The 23,421-nt window shown below is 35.5% G+C and overlaps 1 protein-coding gene across 2 annotated transcripts in view; it reads right to left on the bottom strand.

The window, feature by feature from the left end:
- Nucleotides 1-23,421, bottom strand: part of HDX (highly divergent homeobox) — a 115,889-nt gene that overhangs the window by 9,268 nt on the left and 83,200 nt on the right. For both annotated transcript variants that reach the window (XM_084790750.1, XM_084790749.1), the window contains 4 exons: nucleotides 18,962-19,169; nucleotides 10,106-10,185; nucleotides 7,297-7,380; nucleotides 1,014-1,136 (listed from right to left, as the gene is read on the bottom strand). In XM_084790750.1, the coding sequence (XP_084646876.1) occupies nucleotides 1,014-1,136; nucleotides 7,297-7,380; nucleotides 10,106-10,185; nucleotides 18,962-19,169 (495 nt within the window). The remainder of the gene's footprint in view (nucleotides 1-1,013; nucleotides 1,137-7,296; nucleotides 7,381-10,105; nucleotides 10,186-18,961; nucleotides 19,170-23,421) is intronic.

The following is a 23,421-nucleotide window of genomic DNA, read 5'->3' as shown; positions in this document are numbered from 1 at the left end:
TGGTGTTAAATATATTATTTTACATAACTAGGCTTAAACAAATACATTATATTATATTAATATTATCTCAAGAAAGATCTTAGAATAAGAACCAATTTGAAAGGAATTTATAAACAAATATCCATAGCAAAAAACAAAAGGTATTTCATTTTTGGTGGGAGGACCCAAACATTTTTACTTACATTGCAAAATGTGATACACTATGGTCACAAAGAATTTCATGCTTTCTTAGTGAGGATCAACATATTATAAAACAGACTATGTCCAAACATTTGTGAGTTCCAGCAGCTGCTAGTAGATAAATAAATGGCCACTTTTTCAGTCAGAAAATGTTCACTAAACACACTATCTAGTTAGGGGTTGAGAGAGCTACACCTCTACAAAAATTTGAAGGAATTTCCTGAAATTTAATTTTAAAAGTTGATTTTCTCTACTTAAATGCTATCCTGACATTGAGAAAATATTATTTTTTCTTTTTCTTTTCTTTTTTTTTTTGGGGGGGGACAGGGTTTCTCTGGGTAGCCTTGACTGTCTTGGACTCACTTTGTAGACCAGGATGTCCTCGAACTCACAATGATCTACCTGCTTCTGCCTCCCAAGTGCTGGGATTAAAGGCGTGCTCCACTATGCCCAGCTTGAGAAAATATTCTAATCAGCTATCTTGACTTTGCACTATAGTAGCTTGTACACATGCACGCATGCGTGCACGTGCGTGTGTGTGTGTGTGTGTGTGTGTGTGTGTGTGCGTGTGTGTGTGTGTGTGTGTGTGTGTGTGTGTGCGGACACACACACACACACACACACACACACACATGCACACGCACACACACAAACAAATCTTAACACCTATTCTTAAAAACACTATATTTTAAAAAAATCATATAATAACCATTTGCTCCATGAAATCCAAGCCAGAATGGAGACTACAAATGAACAGATATGAAGAATCCAAATATGACATGCCATTTTTCAACTTGACACATTGTGGCTTACTGGTCTCTCATGGGACTTACCTGCTGTTGTTCCTTATCATCAGCTTTCATAGCCAGAATCAGGTTTCTAACAAAAGTCTGGAGCTTAAAGTACTTTTGCTTTTGAATCTCGAGTTCATTTTCAATGAACCTGACTTCTTCATTCTGAAAGAGAAAACATTAAGCAAAAAATTACCTCATGTAAACTCAAGCCTGTATAGGTTTAATGAACAATAAAGCTAGAATGCAATCAAAGTATAAGGAACAATAAAGAAAATAAAATTTTAATCATAAAGGAATATAAAACATTGAAGGAAATTATCCTGGTATTCAAAGGCTGCTTTTTAAATAAATCATCAATAGAAAAAAAATTGTAAATAGATTCCAGGAAGAGAAGAAAACAGGAAAGACTTATCTTCTTGGAAACAACTTTCCTATATCAAACTTAATTAGCATTTGGATTAGGGTTAAGAATAGAGTCCAATTAACCCCAAGAGAAATAGAGATGCAACAATATTAGGTGTGCTATTCACAAGGTCAAATTCGAAAAGCTAAAACAGTTATTTTGTACCAAGTAGGGATCAAAATTATTTTAAGTACACATTTAACTAAATGCAAAAGTTAAAATAATTAAAACTTTCTACAGTAAAATAGGAGGTAGAGGCAGAAATATCAGGCATTCAAGCCCAGCCTTGACTCTAAGTGTGTTTGTGCCTGTATGGTGACTGTCTTAAAGGAACCAAAACCAAAACCAAAACCAACCAAACAAAAAAGCATTGAAGGAATAATTAGAAACATACTCTAAATAAAAATAAAACATAAACTACATACTGGAAGAAAATATTCTAATTCACATAAAAGGAAAGATATAAAAAATTTTCCATTTTAAAAGTAGCAACAGACTAAAATATAGACAAAAATATTCCAGCAGGAATTTAATGAAAAAAGTTATATATTCAAAATATACTTAACATAATTTTCAGCTAAGAAATGCAAATGAAAAAATACTACTACCAGCTTGCTACATTGACTAATGTTAAAGGTCTTGACAAGATTCAGTTGCTGGTAAGAATATGGAGCAATTAATAGTCATATACATTGTTAGTGGGAGTGTCAAATAATAAGGTGAACTCTGTAAACATTTATCACAAAATTCTGCTTCTTTCTTAGTAATCCTATTTCTAGTTATTTATTTAAGAACAATGAAAACACTTAGATTTTCAACACTTTTTTTCATAATAGCCCCCAAATGCAAGTAATTCAGGTTTTCATTATATACTGTTGTGGTTTGAATGTGAAATTTCTGCCATAGGCTCCTGCTTGAACATATGACACCTATCCTGTGGTGCTATTCTGGAAGGTTGTGAAACTTTTATCAGGTAGAACCTTGCTAGAATATGTGAGTCACTGGAGGCTAGCCTTTGATGTGCCATAGCTGGTGCTATTTCCTGTCTTGTATCTGCTTATGGATAGTAGATACAGTGTCACCAAGCCCCTTACACTTCTGCCTCCATGCCCTTCCCTGCCACAGTAGGCTATGTTCCTTTGAACTGCACGCCAAAACAAAACCTTCCCTTAAATTGCTTCTTGTCAGGTATTTGATAACAGCCATGAGAAAAGAAACTAATATACAAATGATAAACAATTTGTCAAATTCAACTAATTGTACATTAAATTAAAAAGGTGAATTTCACTGTATGGACATCTTTTTTTTTTTAACTGTTTGGAAGCTAAGTAATACAGTACACAGATTAAATAAAAGCACACAGAATATCTCAAATAATAACAACATTAATAAAACTTAAGAGGACCATTATGGTATATTCCTATTAATACCAACACTCAAGAGTCTGAAGCTAGCCCAGGGTACATACTGAGAACTTGGCTCAAATCCCAACCAAACAAAATAAACTTAATTTCTTTTACCTAATAGAAGCTTGACACCATTTGACCATCCGTCATCTCCCAATCCTCACTGCAGCCTTGCATGGCCACCATTCTAGCCTCTGTTTCTCTGAGTTCAGTTATTTGAGATATCAAATATTAAGTGAGAAAATACCATACTTGTCTTTCTGTACTTGGTTTATTTCACTTAGCATAATTTATGTTCTCAGATGTTATTCATCTTTTCATAAAGGGAAAACACTATTTTTGTTTAACAGTACATGTGGAGAATATTGCAAATAATATGCATTCCATAAAGCAAAAGGCAAAATTTAAAGTTCTTCCCATAGAAAGTAAGTACTTGGAGTGATGGATATATTAATTCACTTGATTTAATTATTTTACATTGTATTCATAAATCATACCATAACCTGTTACCTCATGAATATATAAAGCTATCATTTGTCAATTTACAATTAAAATATAAATTATTAAAAAATAAAAATAAACAAAACTAATAAATTATCAATCATCCTCCTTGACAAAAACTGTAGAAAGAGATGGAATATTCTTTCTAGAAGGAGACCTGGTCTCAGAGCACAGAAGGACTTAAAACAGGATTTGTTCAAAATGCTTCCTAAAAACATATTAAAATTAGTTGATTGCATGGCTGTTTTGGTGTTTCAGTCAAGTGGATGTTGTATTAATTTCATTCAATCTGTGAACATGGTTACTATGTTACTTGTTAGTTCAGTTTCAATCTTAATTTGGGGGATGAAACTGCTTCCTTCCAGACCACTTAATAAGTGAAACATCTGTTCAGGCTAAATTTCTATTCAGTCACTATACAACTAAGTCAAAAGTAAGCACTCTAAGGAAATTCAATATGTTTCTGCCATGATATGCTTTTTGCTAATTCTAAACCTTTGCTCTTATTAGAAGTCAGTGTATTAGTAAAATGTTGACCAGAAAATGTTTTCTTCTGTTTTTGTCTGTTTCATATCTGATGCACATGCATATGGTATATGCATGGTATGTGTGATATGTGTGGGCAAATATCTGTGTCTCTACGTATGTGTGGGTATGCATATGTGCTATGGAAGCCAGAGGTTGCTTTCCACCTTAGTTTCTGAAACAGGATCTCTTACTAAACCTGAAACCCACTGTGTCAGCTAGGCTCAGTTAGCGTTTTTGTCTCTGCTGCTTCTTCAGCACCCCATTTACAAGTATGTGTCACAAGCTAGGTTTTTCACATGGGTGCTAGGAATCCAAACTCAGGTGCTCGTGCTTGCATAGAAAACTCTGTACAAACTGAGTTATATTCCTGCTCCTTGTTTTGCTCATGTTGTTGAGGTTTTTGAATTGTTATTTGTATTTGAGACAGAGTCTCATGTAATTAGGTTAGCAGTTGAAGGTACCTTCTGCCTCCACATCCCCAGCACACTAGGTAGAAAGTCATTTGAATATAGACAGGCAGTATCTATCATCATTTAATGCTGACTTATTTGCATTCACAGTCCTCCTGAACTGTACTCATAGCCCATCAGAAAACATTTTAAAAACATTAGTTCATATTTGCGAAAGTCACGAAAGCATCTTTTCATATGCGGATCTCTAATTTCTCATGCAAATATTTCCCTTCTTCGGTGTTTATGAAATGTTTGAAATGCATAAACAGCTTTAAGATAATTTAATATTGCAGACATTTTCTTCTCAGAAATGCTTTTTGCAAGCCTATTAACTGCTTCCTAGATTACAGGCAGTAATTTATGTGTACTTTAGAGATTTTCCTAAGTAAATGGAGTACTTGTGAAAGTAACAAGTAAGACAATAACAGTCACAGCGTTTTACAAAATAAGGCCTACTTTATTTTTTGTCAAAAGCCTTCTCTGAGTTCCCAGTAAAATGTTTATATTTTGCAAGATGATTGTTGTGGGACACAAGGTTGCAAATATGCCAGCGCTTTGATCTCTGGAAGGCCATTAATGGCTACCATGCCTGATGTCCTATTTTATGATATAGATGCTCATGCCACAGCTATTGTCTCCATCAACTTGTCTCCTAAGGATTTGGTATTAGTTAGAACTCCTAGAAATATGGGTTTCTAATGATGTATCTCAATCAGGAATGCTACCATGTCTAACGTGTGTGTTAAGAAAATGCACCATAGAGAATATTCTTTTCGTTTGCTAAAATAAATCCCAAGCACAGAAGATGAATTCACCGTAGGAAAGTTTAAAAATGCTGTAGCCCCTAATACTAATTGAATTTATATAAATAAGCACTTGGGAAACAGTATTGAAATTATTTCCGTAGACAAATTAATTTGCTCAATTACTTTCTCAGCAACTGCTTGCTAAACATCTATGTGCCAAGGTTCTTTAACCAAATAATATGTAGGTGATTAAAGTATGTTTCTGCCTTCAAGAAACTTATGATGAGTATACTTAAATGAAAAAAATGACTTCCACTCCTAAACAAAAAACAATGCTGTTCATATTTAAATAGTGTACAGCAATTTTCTTCAAAATATTACATTTCTAAACTGGTGTTTTTACATCAACACTCAAAATATGCAATGGAAACTCCAGGTACAAAGTTCACAGTTGGTAAAAGGAAGCATTTTAAAATGATGTGTATAGAAATATATATATTTTCTATATATGTGTACAATTATTGAGAATTCAAAGAAAAAAGTTTAAACACTATAGAGATGATTATAAAGAATGTCCCTAATGGCCTATTATGGGATCCCTTGTTCCTACAATATTTCTGACAATTCAAAACACTTGGTTAGTGAAATGCCCTTCAGAGTTCAGCATAAACATTCACTGACATTTCTGGGCTAGCTGCTCTGTCCTGCCATCCTTGTCCTTTAGCTGCAAACCTTCTCAAGAGGACTGGCACCGAGAAGGGGAGAGGTCTTGGAAAGAATCCTCTAAGTCTTGAGCCCAACCCTATTTGACCTGTTCAAGAGTGCTAAGTGGGGCACACTTAACAGCTGTGCAATCCAGTCCTCTGGCCTGGACTTTCCACAGCCTGTGCCAAGTAGTGACCTGGCCTGCAGAGTCATTTTAATCCTGAAATCAGTATTTAGAAGTATTATATGACCATGGAGGAGTTATTAGCAGGATCTCTTCTAGTTCAAAACCAGCAGCTTTAAAACCCAGCTAATTAAAATACAGTTTATTTTTTCATTGAGTATTTATTTATTTGCTTTTAAGGCAAGATCACTTCATGTATCCTGGGTTGGCCTTGAATTCCTGGACCTTCTGCTTCAGTCCGATGAGTGCTGGGATTACAGGTGTGACCTACCAGATCTAGCCATAAATGTAGCTGATATACAGAATTTTACTTTTCTCTCTGACCACTTAGCAAATACAAAGTCAAAAACAATTTCTTGGCATGTTTATAACACTCACTATGTTAAGGCTCGACATATGAACATTAGGAAAACATGTGTCTAATAGCATTAATTTCAGTTATACTATACTAACACAGAAAAGAATTTTTGAGAAGAAGGACAGCTGTTTTCTAATTAAATGGTGGTCTTTGTTACTAGCATACGCTGTAAATGCTGATTATGTTCCACAAAAAGAAACTTTGTGTTTAGAAAGAAGCACTTTGTGCCAAAATGTCAGAAAACTCAAAATTTCCTAGCAAGACAGGCTGTGGAGTAACAAGGGGAGACTACTGGGGAGGCTGCTTGTCCATCTATGCAAAAATATATCAATAAACAGACTGATAGCTTATGTTAAAATTGAGTAAAAACAAAATTATGCATGACACACTATCAAATAACGCCTTCTAATTTAGTAACAAGTGACATTAATAAAAGGTCATCTTTATTTATATTCATCTCATTTTTCATTGGTGAATTGCTTTTTAAATTCTCATAAAACTAGTGTGAGGTATATTCTTGGAAGAAATTGCAATCCAATATAAAAGCATCAATGCACGGTGGGAAAGATATTGTCCCCTTTACTACTTACCCCATCCACGTTGCTGTTGTGTTTATTTAATTTGAGGTGGGGTCTTTTCATATTGCACAGCCTGATGTGAAATCCTTGGGGTAAAGTGCTGTTCCTGCGTCATCCCTACACATAGCTAGGGCTCCGTATACAAACCTCTAGCAGCTCGACCACCATTTAAAAGAAAACACTGTCTTTACCATAAATTCCACATTAACCGGCACTGTCATTATGTGTTGTTCTCACTTGCTTAACACCATCAGTGCTAAATTTTGAGCCAGTAAATAGTTTGTTTAAAATCATAACAACCAAATAAGCCAGATATTTTAAAGTGCCCAACATTTTGACTAATTTTCAAGACACCCAAGAAGAGGCCCAGCCTATCAGATGGAAAAAAAATGAGAGGCACTATAAATTTTTTCAACTCAATAACTTCCCTTAATGAATTCAGAACTTGAAATTGCCTTTACCTTATAATCCAGGAGAGAATTCACTTGTTCTACTTCAGAATTGCTTATCATGTCACTTTCTTCATCATCAATAATTTCTATTTTCTGTAACATAAGCAGAGAAACTTTCACAAATATATGAGGTCTATTCATACATACAAGGTATACAACATACCTTCTCAATATTTAGTTTGGTGATAGAGTGATCTAGGTTATCTGGATTAAACCTTGATAATTGGCTCCTCGGTGTTATACACAGCATGTGTTTCAACCCTTGTATCTTTAATTGGTGATTGGTGACTCCCTCCAGTAATAGGGAACTAGCTTTTAGTAACGATAGTCTATTTTAATCACACACACACACACACATACACACACACACACACGAAAGGATTCCTTTTCTGTCTGCACAACACTCTTCCTTCTAATGAAAAATGTTAACATATGGCATGCATCCCAAAGGAAAATACAATGTCTAAAAATTCACATATTTAATGTGCTCCATTAGCTAGACAATTGAAAGCAGACATCTATGATATAATGAGGAAAATTGCATGGTGATTTGTTTTTTCATAGGACAGTAACAAAGGCAGTGAAGAGAGGACAGAGGCAGAGAGAGAAGCTCCTTTAGCTTCAGAATTAGGCACAGCAAAGCATAGGCTGTATGTTGTGCACAATAGATACTGACTACATATTTGTCGAAAGGCTAAACAGTACAGTTCCGTGCTGATGAAAAGAATGACCAATAAGCTGCAATAAGGAAGGCAGAGCAAAATTTTAATCATAAAGCATTTTATTAAAAAAATAAACTAAATCCATTCAATTTTTTCCTTTGTTTGTAAAAAAATGCAGTTAAGAAAGAAGAAATCATACTTTAAAACATTTAAACATGACCAATCCAAAAGACAGTTTCAAAAAGGAGGAAGCTAAACCAGATTTAGTCACTAGACAGTCTTTCATGCACAAGCACATTAATAGCAGCATGTCCTAGGCAGAATAGATGTTCTACCCAGATTACACACACACACACACACACACACACACACGCACACGCACACGCACACGCACACGCACACACACACAAACTTAGAATGATTATAATTGCTATGCTGCCTCTGAAGATATGACACCATCACAGTGTTTCTGACCTTCAGTCTATGAGGAAGATGGACAGCTGCAGCAACACTGTTTCTCCTGCTGCATGGAGAGGAGCCTAATGTTTTGTTTTCTATTATAATCACTATAAACTTGAGTCTTAATCAGATCATAATTCCTGTTCTAAGGTTTTTAGATTTTCTACCTATGTGGATGGATTCTTGGAAAATGGAGCTAGGCATTTAAGAAAAGAAGGCACCAACAGCCACTGTATAGATTGTGCATATAAATAAGTCTTATATGTCTCTTATTTGTCATCCATGAATAATTGGGGGCACTCAAAAGTTACAGGCAGAGGAGATCAACCTTTGAAAGTTTGAAGTTTTGTCTCTGAAAATCAATTGTTCTTGAAAAATTAGGTGCCTAAGTGACTATGAGTCATACCATGCCACGACTTCATTTATTATTTCCAGCTGTCTGCTGCTGGGGAGAGTCAATGCAGAGAAATTCAGGCTAAAAATGAACAGATCTTTAGGGGAAAAGATATTTCAATTGTAAATAATTGTTTATATTTATACACTATAATTCAAATCTCGAGCAGGAGACATTTGGTGAGATTTAAAGTATGAGAATAGTTTATTGTGGAAAACAATGATTATTAGCCACTTGATGAAAAAAATGACTGCCTCTAAATCAAACCTAATTTCTCAATAGGCCTGTTGAGTTCAGTGTTAAGAAGAATCAAACATGGACTTAAACTGGGACTTTAAAAAATCAATGAAATTCAACTCTGAATTCTATTTTATATGTAGAAAACAACATTAAATATTGTTGGTATTTAACAAATACGAGTCCAACTGTACATTTTATGTGTTCCATTTTTATTAAAGAGACGTTCAGGATTATAGTATCAAAGAAATAATGTTTGTGTTAGAAGCCAGAGTATATTGTGACATCACAGCTACTTTGTAACAGATAAAAAATTATAAGATCTGTTTTAATGAAAATAAGCATAGAACATTGATTCAAAGGCAAAATGGAAATATGATGGCATTTCCCTTTATGTCTAACTTTGTTTAATACTATCTTGATTTCTGTATTACTTTATTGTGCCAAAAATATAAACAAATTCTGCTAAAACAGCTGCTAAAGGAACATCACTATATGTTTATATTTTTACAAAACCCAGCTTAATACACATGTAGCCTGTCCCTGCTGCTATTCAGATTCTTATAATACGGTCTTTCCTTCTTTGTTGTGATTTTGAAAGCAGTTAACAGGGTCCAATTTAACCAGAAAAAAAAAGAAAAAAGTCCTGAATGCAGTATAGATAGGTATGGTCTGAACAGAGAAATCAGGATGCAAACAGGAGTACTAACAAAGGCTTCCTTCATGATCTCCAGCTAAACACCATTTCAATTCTGCCATCTGTCCAATGGAATGAATCTGCTCCCTGCTCAGTGTGTTGAAGAAAGTAACTTGTTACATATAAAATATGTCATATTTGAGCTAAGCACTAGGTTTTTATACTTCGACATCTCCTAAGGTTAAAAAGGAAGTTTTTAAAGTTACTTATTGAAAACTGAAAGATATATTAAATTCATCGGGGAAAGCTCTGTTTTGGTTTTCAGGGTAAAGCAAGACTTTTTTCTGACAATACAGATGTTGTCATCAACTGGCACACTGTCCTTGAAATCCATCTGGTAATGAGGAAAGAATTTCAAACTGTACATACCACATTATCTGCGGATACTGCCTGGTGCTCTTCATCCTTATGCGCCATGGTCTCATTTGGGATAACTTCACTGGGCTCCTCTATAGGAAAAAAAAATAAAGAGTTCATATGTTGTATCTCAAAACCTTACTATATTTTTAAAGAATACTAAATAACGTGTCTTTTGACAAAAACATATGCGTGGCAAATCACAAGTGTGCTTTGTTGTGAATTTTCATATTTTATTTAGTCATATATATTTTAGTTATATGGATAGGTAGAAATACAACAATGATCAACACTGTGCTATTTATGATAGAAAAGATAGAAGAAACTTGTATCTTCAATAATGGATAATAAAGAATTCACTTAAGTAGTATGAAGCTACTAAAAATAAAGTATAATGAACTTTTTGCAAGTGAGAAAAACCCTGAAAGATAAAATCTGTGATGTAAGTATGCATAATCTTAGATTTATAAAAGAATTATATATGTTTTTAATGAAGAAAAATGACACTATTTGTGCCTAAGTGTTGCCATTATTATCTCTGGATAGAATTATATATAACTGTAATTGATTTTTACTTTTATTTTTAAGTTTTTAAATTTAGTTTAGTTAAGATTTTCTATAATATTATTCAGTTTTTTCTCTTCTTTCTCTTTTTATTTTGGTGGATAAGGGCTTGGCTGGCAAAGAACTCACTGTATAGACAAAATTAATCTTAAAGTTTCAATAAATTTTTTGTCTCTACATCCTAAGTGGTGGAGTTTCAGGCAACTGCCACCACACCTGGATTTGCTCATTATAAGACAAAAGCAACAAAAATAATTTCTCAATAAAAAGTATACAATTATAAGTGCAGATTTATAATTGTATAAAAGGCAAGATTATTTCAACATTTGTATACATATGCTCACTTTTGCACATCCTTGTATACATATGCAAAGAGATAACACAAAAATATTCCCTTGCAATTGTTTACAGAAGGTTATTCTCTATTATTTCCATTTTTGTAGTTCTTCCAAATCTTTTCAACAATAGACATATATTTTTTCTGATAATATTGATAATCACTCAGAGAAATTAGTCTAATCAAAAACTATCTGTGATGAGCTAGGTCAAGTGTCTGCTTCAAGGCACTGGGTGTATCTACATACATCACCACTTTGCCCTTTTACCTTATATTAGCCTCACTGAGATGCCTTAAAAATAGAATAGCACTGTTTATCTCTGTGTCTCTTTTCTATACAGCAATTTCATAGAGATTATTTGGATAAGTACTAGTAAAATTTCACTGATCCCTGGTAAATAACATTTCAATTCAACTTAGAGAGTAGATCAAAAAATATTTATCACCCCCCCCTAGTATCTTCCTAGTCCGTTCATTCCCATGTATAAACAGGAAGAAGGATTAGGAGAAATCCACTTATAAGACTTTCTTGTGATAGGCACAGGAGACAACTTCCTGAAGAGTACACCAACAGCCCAGGCCTTAATGTCAACAATTAATAAGTGGGACCTCATGAGGCTGAGAAGCTTCTGTAAGGCAGGAGACACTGTCAGTAGAACAAAGCGACAGCCTACAGACTGGGAAAAGATCTTCACCAACCCTACTTCTGACAAAGGTTTAATATCCAAAATATATAAAGAACTCAAGAAATTAAACACCACAAAAACAACCCAATTGCGAAATGGGGCTTGGAACTTAACAGAGAATTCTCAACAGAGGAATATCAAATGGCCAAGAAACACTTAAAGAAATGCTCGCACTCATTAGTCATCAGAGAAATGCAAATCAAAATGACACTGAGATTCCATCTTACACCCATCAGAATGGCTAAGATCAAAAACTCAAGTGACACCACATGTTGGCGAGGATGTGGAGAGAGAGAGGAACATTCCTTCATTGCTGGTGGGAATGCTAACTAGTACAGGCACTTTGGAGAGATATCTGGCGCTTTCTCAGAAAAATGGAAATAGGGCTTCCTCAAGACCCAGCTATCCCACTCCTTGGAATATACCCAGAAGATGCTCCAGCACACAACAGGGACATATGCATAACCATGTTCATAGCTGCTTTATACACAATAGCCAGAACATGGAAATAACCTAAGTGTCCCTCAGTAGAAGAATGGACTAAGAAACTGTGGTACATTTACACTATGGAATACTACTCAGCTGTTAAAAACAAGGAATTCCCCAAATTTGTGGACAAATGGATTGACCTAGAAATTATCATAATGAGTGAGTTCACCCAGAAGCAAAAAGAGACAGACGGTATATACTCACTTATATCAAGACACTAGTCCAAGGGATACGCCCCATGAAAAACTTTACTTACCAAGAAAGTGGGTCAGAGGAGAGGACATCCTATTGAGACTTTAGGCGAGAGTAGCATGGAAGAATGGGGGAGTAGTAGGATCCACAGGGTCCTGGAATCCTACAAGAAGAACTTTATGACAGGCAGATCTGGGTCCCGGGGTCCTCCTCAAACTAAGGCACCAGCCAAGGAGGATATAGGCAGTAAACTTCGAACCCCTACCAAGACCTAGCCGACGAACATGATATTCTCCACTGTTGAGTAGAGAGTGAGACCTGACTCTCACACGAACTCTGGTGCCCCTTTTCTGACCACGTCCCCTGGATGGGGAGGCCTGGTGGCACTCAGAGGAAGGATAGCAAGTTACCAAGAAGAGACTCGATATTCTAAGAGCATATATAGGGGGAGGAGGTCTCCCTCAATCACAGACATAGGGGAGGGGAGAAGGGGGGAAGTGGGAGGGAGGGAAGAATGGGAGGAAACAGGGGAAGGGCTAACAAGATGTAATATGAATAAATTAATTAAAAATGTAATAAAAAAGAATTGCTTGTGAGAATTCAAGTTCATGATGTTCAAGAAAACTTCAGGAGAATTTTAATACAATGTTTGTATAAATTCTATTTAACTTTCTTATCTCTATCATGTATTTTCAATTAAATATTATTGTATGCACTTGTGGTATATAACACAATATACATGTATATAGCAAAAAGATTGCTACAATGAAACAAATTAACATATTTATCATGTCACAGTTTACTATGCCCCAGGCACAGCTGCTATCATCACTTATTGAAAATCTGAATACACAATACACTATCATTACCTATGGTCTTCATGCTCTTCATTAGATCTTTACTATTATTCATCACAGACATTGTAACTTTGTGCCCTCTGAGTTACATTTCTTCATTCTCCCCTCCCCACTTAAAAATCCACTCTTTTATTTATATTTGATATATTTGCCCTTCCTTGCACCACTATTTGCTGCAACATGGATGAATCCAGGGGGATGTTATCTAAGTGAAATAAGCCAGGCAGAAAGAAAGAAAATAAATTGCATGATCTCATTTATTTGTGAAATGTAAGAAGAGTCAATTTAAAATTTTATAAAAACAATGATTCCTAGACAAAGGAAAGTTTACCTGTTCATTATTTAGACATTTCAAGTCACAGACATTTCAAGTCCTACATAATCAGTGATGAAATGAAATGGAAAGAGGGAGAATTGTCATCAGATTTAGATGCAGATCTTATATTAGGAATCGTGGTCTCAGAAGATGGGTTATATTGCTTATCAATGAGATCATTACTAGTACTATTCCTTACAGGATTGTTGTACATTCTTCTTCAGGTTTACTCATAACTTTATACACAGTTGTGGTTCACTGACAGCATATTGTATGGCTTGATTATTTTAGAACATTTAAATAAAAGCTATTTTGAGGCTTCTGAGAGAAAATGTGTAACATAATAAGCTAAATAAGGAATATTTTGTTCTCTCTCTCTCTCTCTCTCTCTCTCTCTCTCTCTCTCTCTCTCTCTCTCTCTCTCTCTCTGTGTGTGTGTGTGTGTGTGTGTGTGTATGTATATATATAAAGTTTGAGATATAAACACTGACATTGTGTCGTGGTAGTAATTCCTCAAAAAATGGAGCTTTGTTAATCAAAAAGTAAAAAATAGAACCAATCCTTGAAAACTCTATATGGTAACTATAAACTCAGGTTAAGTAAGCCATGAAGAATTATCTTTTAAAAAATTTATTTATTTATTTATTATGTACACAGTGTTCTGTCTGCATGTAACAACTGCACGTCAGAAGAGGATACCAGATTTCATTATAGATGGTTGTGAGCCATCATGTGGTTTCTGGGAATTGAACTCATGACCTTTGGAAGAGCAGCCAGTGCTCTTCACCACTGAGCCATCTCTCTAGCCCCAGTATTATCTTTTCATGCACACACCACACACTCACATATTAAGATACAGCTTTAAAAGAGGCACTGCTATAAATGCAATGTTGTAAGTATTGATCACTCCTATACTTTAAAGAATTTGATTCTCAGAAAAGTGAAAAATCTTTAAAACTCCTTAGTCATAAATATATTTTGGTAGAAACTAAACGTAAAATTAAGGAACTGAGTTACTAAGTATCATTTTTGCTGAAGTCTCCAAGTTGCTCAAGGGGTGAAGCCATGCATTTTTTTTTCACAAATCAATTCAACCATGACTGTTTTCACTCCCTCCCAGGAAAACAGAAAAGAAATGAGGGAGAGGAAGGTCAAGTGCAAGGTTGAAATGAGGTGAATCAGAAGGTCTGTGGAAGGGACCTACATGCTTGCTAAGAAACAAAGGATTCCATGGGAAACTTGTAAGAGATCACGAATACTTACACTTTCTGTTAGCTGACAAAAGCATGCCTCTTTTTGTAATTTGAAGGCAAATATTATTCTTTGCAAGAATGCTGAAAGAAAACTGTATGTTGTTTTCATATGTTTGTTTTAACTTGTACTGCAATATATAGAAGCACTACTTTACAGATACATCCCTCTCTTAAACATTTAAAACACTCTAATCTTGTTAAAATAATAATTGTGTATAAGGACTCTGACTTTTGTTATTAGGTTTTGGAAACATCTGTATATCTCTAAGAGGGAATGAATGGACATCACAATGTAAACATAACTGAGTTACATTTTCACAAACTGGAAAAGAATATAGGTCAGTATATTTTAAGAGGTAGGGTATTAGTCTCAGCCAGATGATACACTTAGTTTTTACAAACAGATCACACAGTCAACCCAGTCAGATTAGTATTCTCCATCAATGAAATGAAGAAATTGTACAGACCTAGCAGGAAACAGCACCAAAGGGGCTCTTTCCAGTCTTTCAAAATGCTTTCCTGCCACAATTTCTGATGAGAATGAAAAGGTTACTGTGCGGTTGTGAAAAATAAGCCACTGAGAGAAATTCTAGGCAATTGCTTACTTCTCATCCTGCACTTTTTGATTCATACATTAAATTCTCTCTCTCCTTTTTCTCATTAGGTCTTGATTACTATGCCAGCTATCTAGACAACACACTATTATATGACAAAGGACTCTGGTACAGGAGCAGTGGTTTATTACATGTGGACCATTAACGCAGACTTTAAAATTAACATTCACCGTTTTCCCATTAAGTGCTTATTTTCAACAATTCTGTTTCAGGAGGGGAAGTGGCAGTCGGGATGTAACTCTGCACTAAGGGGCCTATGCATTTTGCTTCATCAGAATACTTCCTCACAGCAAAACTGCCCTTTCAGAGACAACTAGAAACCCTTCTTCCTGAATCACTTCAAATAGCTGTTGGGCATTAGGCTCTAAGGACCCCATCATATAATTATTGGGAATTCCCCAAGGATCTCCAGGCACATATTATTCTGGAAAGGCTAACAGAAGATAAACCTGTATTTACTGGACCAACTATATGAGAAAAAAATGACTTTAGAAATCACAAAACATTTTGTTTTCCTTGTGATTTTTATGCCTGCATCAGTTTTCCTACCCCTTGTTATCGTTTGCAATCATAGGTGAGAAAGAAGGAGGAGGGAAGGAGAGGCAGAAGGAGGAAGAAGGAAGAGGGAAAAGAGAAAAAAGGAGAGAGAATATTCATATTTGATAATCTTTCAAACACCTGGACTTACAATGCATCGTCCTCTCAACGGTGACAGCGTTTCTATCCCTTTCATTATTCTACCCATTACAATTTGCCTGCCTGCCCCCTGGGCATGCAATTAATTGCTTTTGCAAAGAACCTCTTAAAGACTGATTCAATGGCCTCTCCTTTCTACTCAGTTTCTATGAGATCATTGAGATAATGACCCCTCTTATTTCTGAAATCTTTTTCTTTCCTTCGTTTTAGTAATGGCATACTATCCAGTTCTGCTGTGCTTGAATGTTCTCTCAGTGGCAAATTTTTTCTCAGGGCCTCAAAATGTAAATATTTTTCAACACACAGCCCTTCTCCATTGTTTTGTCTTGTTTTGTTTTGCTTTTTATTTTAATTTTCTCAATTAAAACTCTACTTCTGTGGGTAGGTACTAATTGGCCTCAGTTTGGCAGATTACCATGTTTCTTTTCCTGATTTAACCTCTCTTTTGAGTTACAGACCAATATTACCCAACCGTTCTCTATGTGTGTCTCGTTATTATAGAAAACTCTGAACTGCAAACTGAATTAACCTTCCTAATGATAGTTTATCTATTTAATGTGCTGGCAATAAAAATTTTAAATAAATTTTGAGGAAAAAAGTATGAAAAGATATATAGCTAAATAATTCTTCAGCTTGTCTACAACTAAAATAAAACCTTTACCAGATATCATGAGATTTTATAAAGCACAGTTAAAAACAGATTAATGTAATACACAATGAAGTTCATTGCTTTCTCATGTGTATATGTATGTGTACCTGCATATGCATATATACAAATTCATATTTTATTTTAAAAGTTATACTGCAACTAATTAAACAGAGAATTATGCAATAAATAATGGAGACCAATTGCTTAACTATTTGTAAAAGAAAAATTATGTATTTTTCTCTTATATCTTAAGGCAAACTAAATTCTCAGTGGAATTAATATAAAATTGCTAAACTAAGACCATAAGGATGCCAAATATATGAGCTTATTTTTACAATTTTAGAGCAAGAAGAGACTATAATTAGGACTGAAAGTCAGAAGCCACAAAGGAAAATACTGCTATGTCTGGCAATGTAAAAATTATACACAAAAAATTTTACCACTAAAAATCTGAAACAGGGGGTGGTGATAGGAGGATCAGAAGTAATGAGACATTCTAATTTTAAAAATTCAAGCATCAGCATTTCAATGATATATCTTGTTTTTCTATATAATGTCACTTTGATAAACCTATTCCAGTTATAATTTGTTTATTCCACTAATCCAAAAGAGAGGAGTTTTTTCAACTTGGGATGATCTAGAATGCTCTCTACATTGGAGCTTCTGAGGTATCCTGGGTGATTAACTAACATATAGAACTCACAGAAAGACCACTAATAGCACAAAAGTTAGGGCTACTGTCAAATTTTATTTTTGCCCTAATTACTAAAAGAGATTTTGTATAATTAGCAATTACTGTAACATAAAATTTTTGTATCACAAATAATGCCACCCTTGAAGATGACTAGTATAAATAGGCAACAATCTCGGTTCCTGGGAGGTAAAGATTGGGGGATCAGGAGTCTAAAGACCAGTCTTTGTAGTGAGTCCAAGGCCAGTTTAGTCAAAATATGTGTATATATATTTGTAGATGAATCATAAACAAAGTTAAGAGACAAAAAAGAAACACAGAGTTGGAGAGATGGCTCAGTAAGTAAAGCACCTGCCATATAAACATGCAGAGCAGGGTAAGAATGGTCACCTGCCAGCAACTGCAGCCCAGTATATGAGATGCATAGAGGGAAACCCAAGAACAAGCTGGCTAGAACTGGAAAAGAGATCTCTGGGTTCATGTGTGCCTATACACAGGCAAACACAGCTACATATATCATGCATAAATACATATGCAAAATAGATATTTTTCTGCTTTACCAGAAAATAATTTGCCAGTATTCTGAACTGATAACAGTGAAAAAGAGAAAAAGAAACAAGCAAATATTCAAGTGAGTGGTTCTTAATTTCTGAAGCACAGACACAGAAAGACTACAGGGTTTGTTATCAGGTTCAGATAAAGCACATAGAAAAGACACACTTTAATAGTCAGAAAGCAGATTAGTGTGCCTGAAGCTGAGGAAACCAGGATCACTGACTAAACAAGAGAAGTTTCCTGATGTGATAACAAAAAGATCTAAAATTAAGTTTTGGTAATACAAATCTATAAACCTTACTAAAAATAACTGGATTGTATATTTATAAAGAATATTTTTATGATATATAAAATAAATATTACTAAAACTTTTAATAAAATTACATTAGAATTACTTATTATGTTTGAAGTCAAATAAAAAATTCTTCTTAGGTAAATGGCATTAATCTGTGCTATAGAATGTAGTCTCTCTCAGGGATGCATTGAGTGGTATTATAAAGATGAGCCAGTTTAACTTCCTTTAACAGAATGAAGAAAAGAGTCTAATGAGCTTAGCTAAATGCTTTGTCCGAAACTGAACAATTTGCTAGTGGAAAAGCTTTGAGTGACATTTGTATGTCAGATCACAGGCCTATTTGCATTTTCATGTACCATATTCTCTTTTGTTAAAGTATTTGTAAGCACTCACCTAACATTCCAAATATAATCATTTACCTGCTTCTTGTATAAGGACTGCTGTAATAACTAACATTTCAAAAAGCAGGGCATCAGTATTGTGATAGATGAATGCGCTTTGTGATGACTTGATATGGAAGACTTTTTACATAGAAGCATTAAAAAAATAAATATGTTTCTTTTCAAATGCTTGGTCATGTTTTGAACACTCTAGAGTTAAAGTGCAGTATACTGAAAAGCAAGTAAAATACATTGAATTTCCAAAGGCTGTTATTAGGAGGCACAGTAAAGTACCTTGAGAGCTTGCTTCGGACAAACAGATGGACACTTCATCATTTCTGTCATTATCCTCTCCTACTTCAGGCCCAGCTTCCTCTCCTGGTGTGAGTGCAGACAAAGAACCAGACTCAGGCTGCTCAGAAAAATCAGCAGGGCCTCCTCTTGGAGGTGGAACTTCAATTCCCATTAAACGGTATTTTCTTCTTCGATTCCCAATCCAAGTCTTTGTAAGAGAAATATAAGCAGTTTTAGAAAATCTGGGCATTAGAATAACAAACAAATGAGGCATAAAACATAATTAGAAAGGACACATAAGCACATGAAACAATAAAACTTTTATGGCAATAAGCAAAACTAGAAAGTTTTTTTATCAGAAGATGGTATTATTTAAATATTTAAGCCTTAAAATGACATGCAAGCTATTAAAAATTGCTTTTGTTCCTGTTTTTATTTTTATTTCTAAAGAAAACAACTCATTGAATCCTTAAACAGAAAAAATGAATTGGTCTTTTTTCAATGAAATGAGGCTCATAACTCCATATTCCACTTCAAATTTCCCTCTTCATAGGTAAAATTGTGCTCTCTCTGTGTATGCTTGGCTTCAAAATACTTGTTTCTAGTAGTCTAATATTTTTGGGTATTTTAAAATTACATTTAGAACCAATTAAAGATGTTTTTAAATAAATATGTGGGATCAAATCCAGATAGCCAAACATGCTACAAGTGAACTATATCCTTACACTTAACTTTTATTGCTTTTGAGACAGGGTCTGGCCAGGATGAATCCTGTGCTCCTCTTAACTAAAACAAAGAAGAGACTTGATACCCTATGAGCATATAAAGGGGGAGGAGGTCCCCCTCAGTCACAGTCACAAGGGAGGAGAGTAAGGGGAAAATGGGAGGGAGGGAGGAATGGGATGATACAAGGGATGGGATAACAATTGGGATGTAATATGAATAAATTAATAAAATAAAAAAAATCCTCGGCTGGTGCCTTAGTTTGAGGAGGACCCCAGGACCCAGATCTGCCTGTCATAAAGTTCTTCTTGTAGGTTTCCAGGACCCTGTGGATCCTATTATTTCCCCATTCTTCCACGCTACTCTCGCCTAAAGTCTCAATAGGATGTCCTCTCCTCTGACCCACTTTCTTGGTAAGTAAAGTTTTTCATGGGGCGTATCCCTTGGACTAGTGTCTTGATATAAGTGAGTATATACCGTCTGTCTCTTTTTGCTTCTGGGTGAACTCACTCATTATGATAATTTCTAGGTCAATCCATTTGTCCACAAATTTGGGGAATTCCTTGTTTTTAACAGCTGAGTAGTATTCCATAGTGTAAATGTACCCCAGTTTCTTAGTCCATTCTTCTACTGAGGGACACTTAGGCTATTTCCATGTTCTGGCTATTATGTATAAAGCAGCTATGAACATGGCAGTAAACTTCAAACCCCTACCAAGACCTAGCTGACGAACATGATATTCTCCACCGTTAAATGGAGAGTGAGATCTGACTCTCACAGGAACTCTGGTGCCCCTTTTCTGACCACATCCCCTGGATGGGGAGGCCTGGCGGCACTCAGAGGAAGGATAGCAAGTTACCAAGAAGAGACTCGATATTCTAAGAGCATATATAGGGGGAGGAGGTCTCCCTCAATCACAGACATAGTGGAAGGGAAAAGGGGGGAAGTGGGAGGGAGGGAAGAATGGGATGAAACGGGAAGGGCTAACAATTGAGATGTAATATGAATAAATTAATAAAAAATGTAATAAAAGAAAAAAGAAAGAAATCCTCCTGCCTTTGTCTTCTCACTGGTCGGATTACGGGTGAGAGAAAACATGGCTAGCTCTAACACTTTTTTATCTTAAATAACTGTAGGTTACAGAAAATTTCAAATTTCAGAGCAGATATTATCTGTTATTCACTTTGTTTCTTGTGCCTTATGTCTTACAGTATTATAGCACAATATAAAAAGCATTAGACCAGTTGTAGTGGAACATGCCTACAATTCTGGCATTTGGGATATTGGGGTATAAAGACTGCTGTGACTTTGATGCTTACTTATGATAAACAAGGAGTAGCAGGCCAGCCAAGCCTACTCTGCATGATAGATATATATGAAAAATTGGACATATTCCTTGCCCAGGTTTTACTTATTACATATAAAGTTCTTATGAAAAGTCCTATATAACTTTTCATGTTGATGTAAAATTTCATTTTATATTCTTAACAATGTATGTGAGACCTTTTTGTATTTAATATATATCTTCAGTATTTAATTATTGAACCCAGGGTTACACTCAAGCTAAGCAAGCCCTTCCTCAATGAAATTCATCGTGTTTAGTTTTTTTTAAAAAAAATGATTAGCGATGTTAAATACCATTCCACATGTTTATTTGCTATTCATATAGCCTCTTCAGTGAAATGACTTTTCTTATTGAAGTATTTTTATTGGTGTGCTATTATTCTTTTTATTTATTTTTAATTTGTTCACTTTACATCCTAATTGTAGCCCCCTCCGTCATCGACTCCCCACATCATCTGACCCTAGCCTATTAAGTCTCATCTGGACTGCCTTCATCCTCTTCCTCTGTGGCCTGGCATGGCTGCCCCGCCAAGGGGAAGTGATCAATGGGTGGACAATTGAGTCCATGTCAGAGGTAGGCCCCACTCCCTATATTATGGGATTCACGTGGAGACCATGCTGCCTATCTACTACATCTGAGCAGAAGGTATAGCTTCTCACCATGCATGGTACTTGGTTGGTGCATCAGTCTCTGCAGCACCCCACTCCTCCACCCAGATTTGTTGGCTCCATTGGTCTCCTTGTGGAGCTCCTGTCCCCTCCAGCTCTTTCTATCCCCCCAACTCTTCCATAGGACTCCCTGTGCTCCACCCCAAAGTTTGGCTTTGAGTCCCAGCATCTGCTTTGATCCTCTGCTGGATGGAGTCTTTCAGAGGACCTCTATGGTAGGGTCCCATCCTGTTCCCTTTCTGGTGTCTATTCTTTTTGCCTTTCTCTAATTGAACTATTTAACAGAATACTCACACAATAATATTTTGAAAGTTCTTTAAGTATTCTGTGTATTATTTGTCAGTAATGTGGTTGACAAATGCTTTATCCTGGTGTACAACCCAAATTTCTATTCTAGGTTTTCTGCAGCACAGATATAAAACATCTTTAAAATTTTAAAACAAGTTGTTGGTCAGAAGTGTGTCAGACACCCTCAAAACAATACAGGCTACTATCCTTGCTTTTGGTTGCCTACGAGAACTTGATGATAAGACCTTAACTGCAAAAGATACCCTAGTCACAGAACTTGAAGGAATCCAGTTGATACTAAGAAGCATCCTCCCAGAAAGTGGTATGTTGGTTGCTGAGATCAAAAAGTAATCAACAGTCTTAACAAGCTACTAATGCTGTGAGCTACAATAATGATCAGTGTGACCAAATACTCTCTTACGAGTGAGACAGTGGCTTGGATGCTACAGGAATAATCAATCATTTCTGATTGGATTCAAGTCCTGCTCCATGGAAAGAAACGCACACCTACTTCTGTAAATCTTATTAAGAAACCATGAGTGCAGAGCTATATGGGTAGGATCCTATGGGAGAACCTATTATTATTATATTGTTTAATGGACATAGTATCAAACCATCCCCTAAATTTGTATCTTTATACCTATAGATAGTGCGTCTTCTCAGATATCATTTGAGAAGTGTCTGTGCAGTGGATGGTAGTAATGCAGAAACTCACAAATAGTCAAAGTGCAGAAAAGAAGGGTCTACTGTGTAACAAATGAGACATTTATATTACACCCCTCCTTCCAAGGCTCAGGGAATATTTCAGAAGAAGGACGTGAACAAATGTAAGAATTAGAGATTTAAAAAGACCAGAGTGAAACAGTATTCTCTGGACATGACATGACTGTTGCACTCATAAACTCACACCAGATGTGGCTGGCAGCACAAGACCTGCACCAGCTCAAGCCAATCAATATTTCAACGTGGAGGGTAGAGTGGCTCATGAGCTGAAGAGCTATTAACACTTGATGGTTTCTGAAGCAAAGAAAGTGAGTTCTCTCTAAGAGTGTAGCCACTGGTAGGTTAACAGCTTCCCATTGATGGATTTAAATCCAGTACAAACTGGACTCAGTAGTTTATTTTTTAAAAGAGGACATGAGAGACAAAAAGGAATGTATCAGGATGGGAGTGAAGGTGAGGAGGAACTGGGAGGAGTAAAGGGAGGGAAAAATGTGTAGAGATTATACTGTATGAGAAAAGAATCTATGTTTAATAAAAGGGGAAAAAGAAGAAATGAAATTGGGAGGGAGTGGATCTGAGATAAGTTATGGGAGTGTTGGGGATTAATATGACCAAAATAACCATATGTACTTATGAAATCATCAAATAACTAATACAAATATTACATTACCTAAAAGAAAACTTATTAATGTTTTGACAATGGGTTCATTGAA

Source organism: Acomys minous, assembly GCF_964271855.1.
Source record: "Acomys minous genome assembly, chromosome: 7".
Lineage (NCBI taxonomy): Eukaryota > Metazoa > Chordata > Mammalia > Rodentia > Muridae > Acomys > Acomys minous.
The sequence above is the reverse complement of the archived record's forward strand: the minus strand, read 5'-3'. Positions and strand labels throughout refer to the sequence as shown.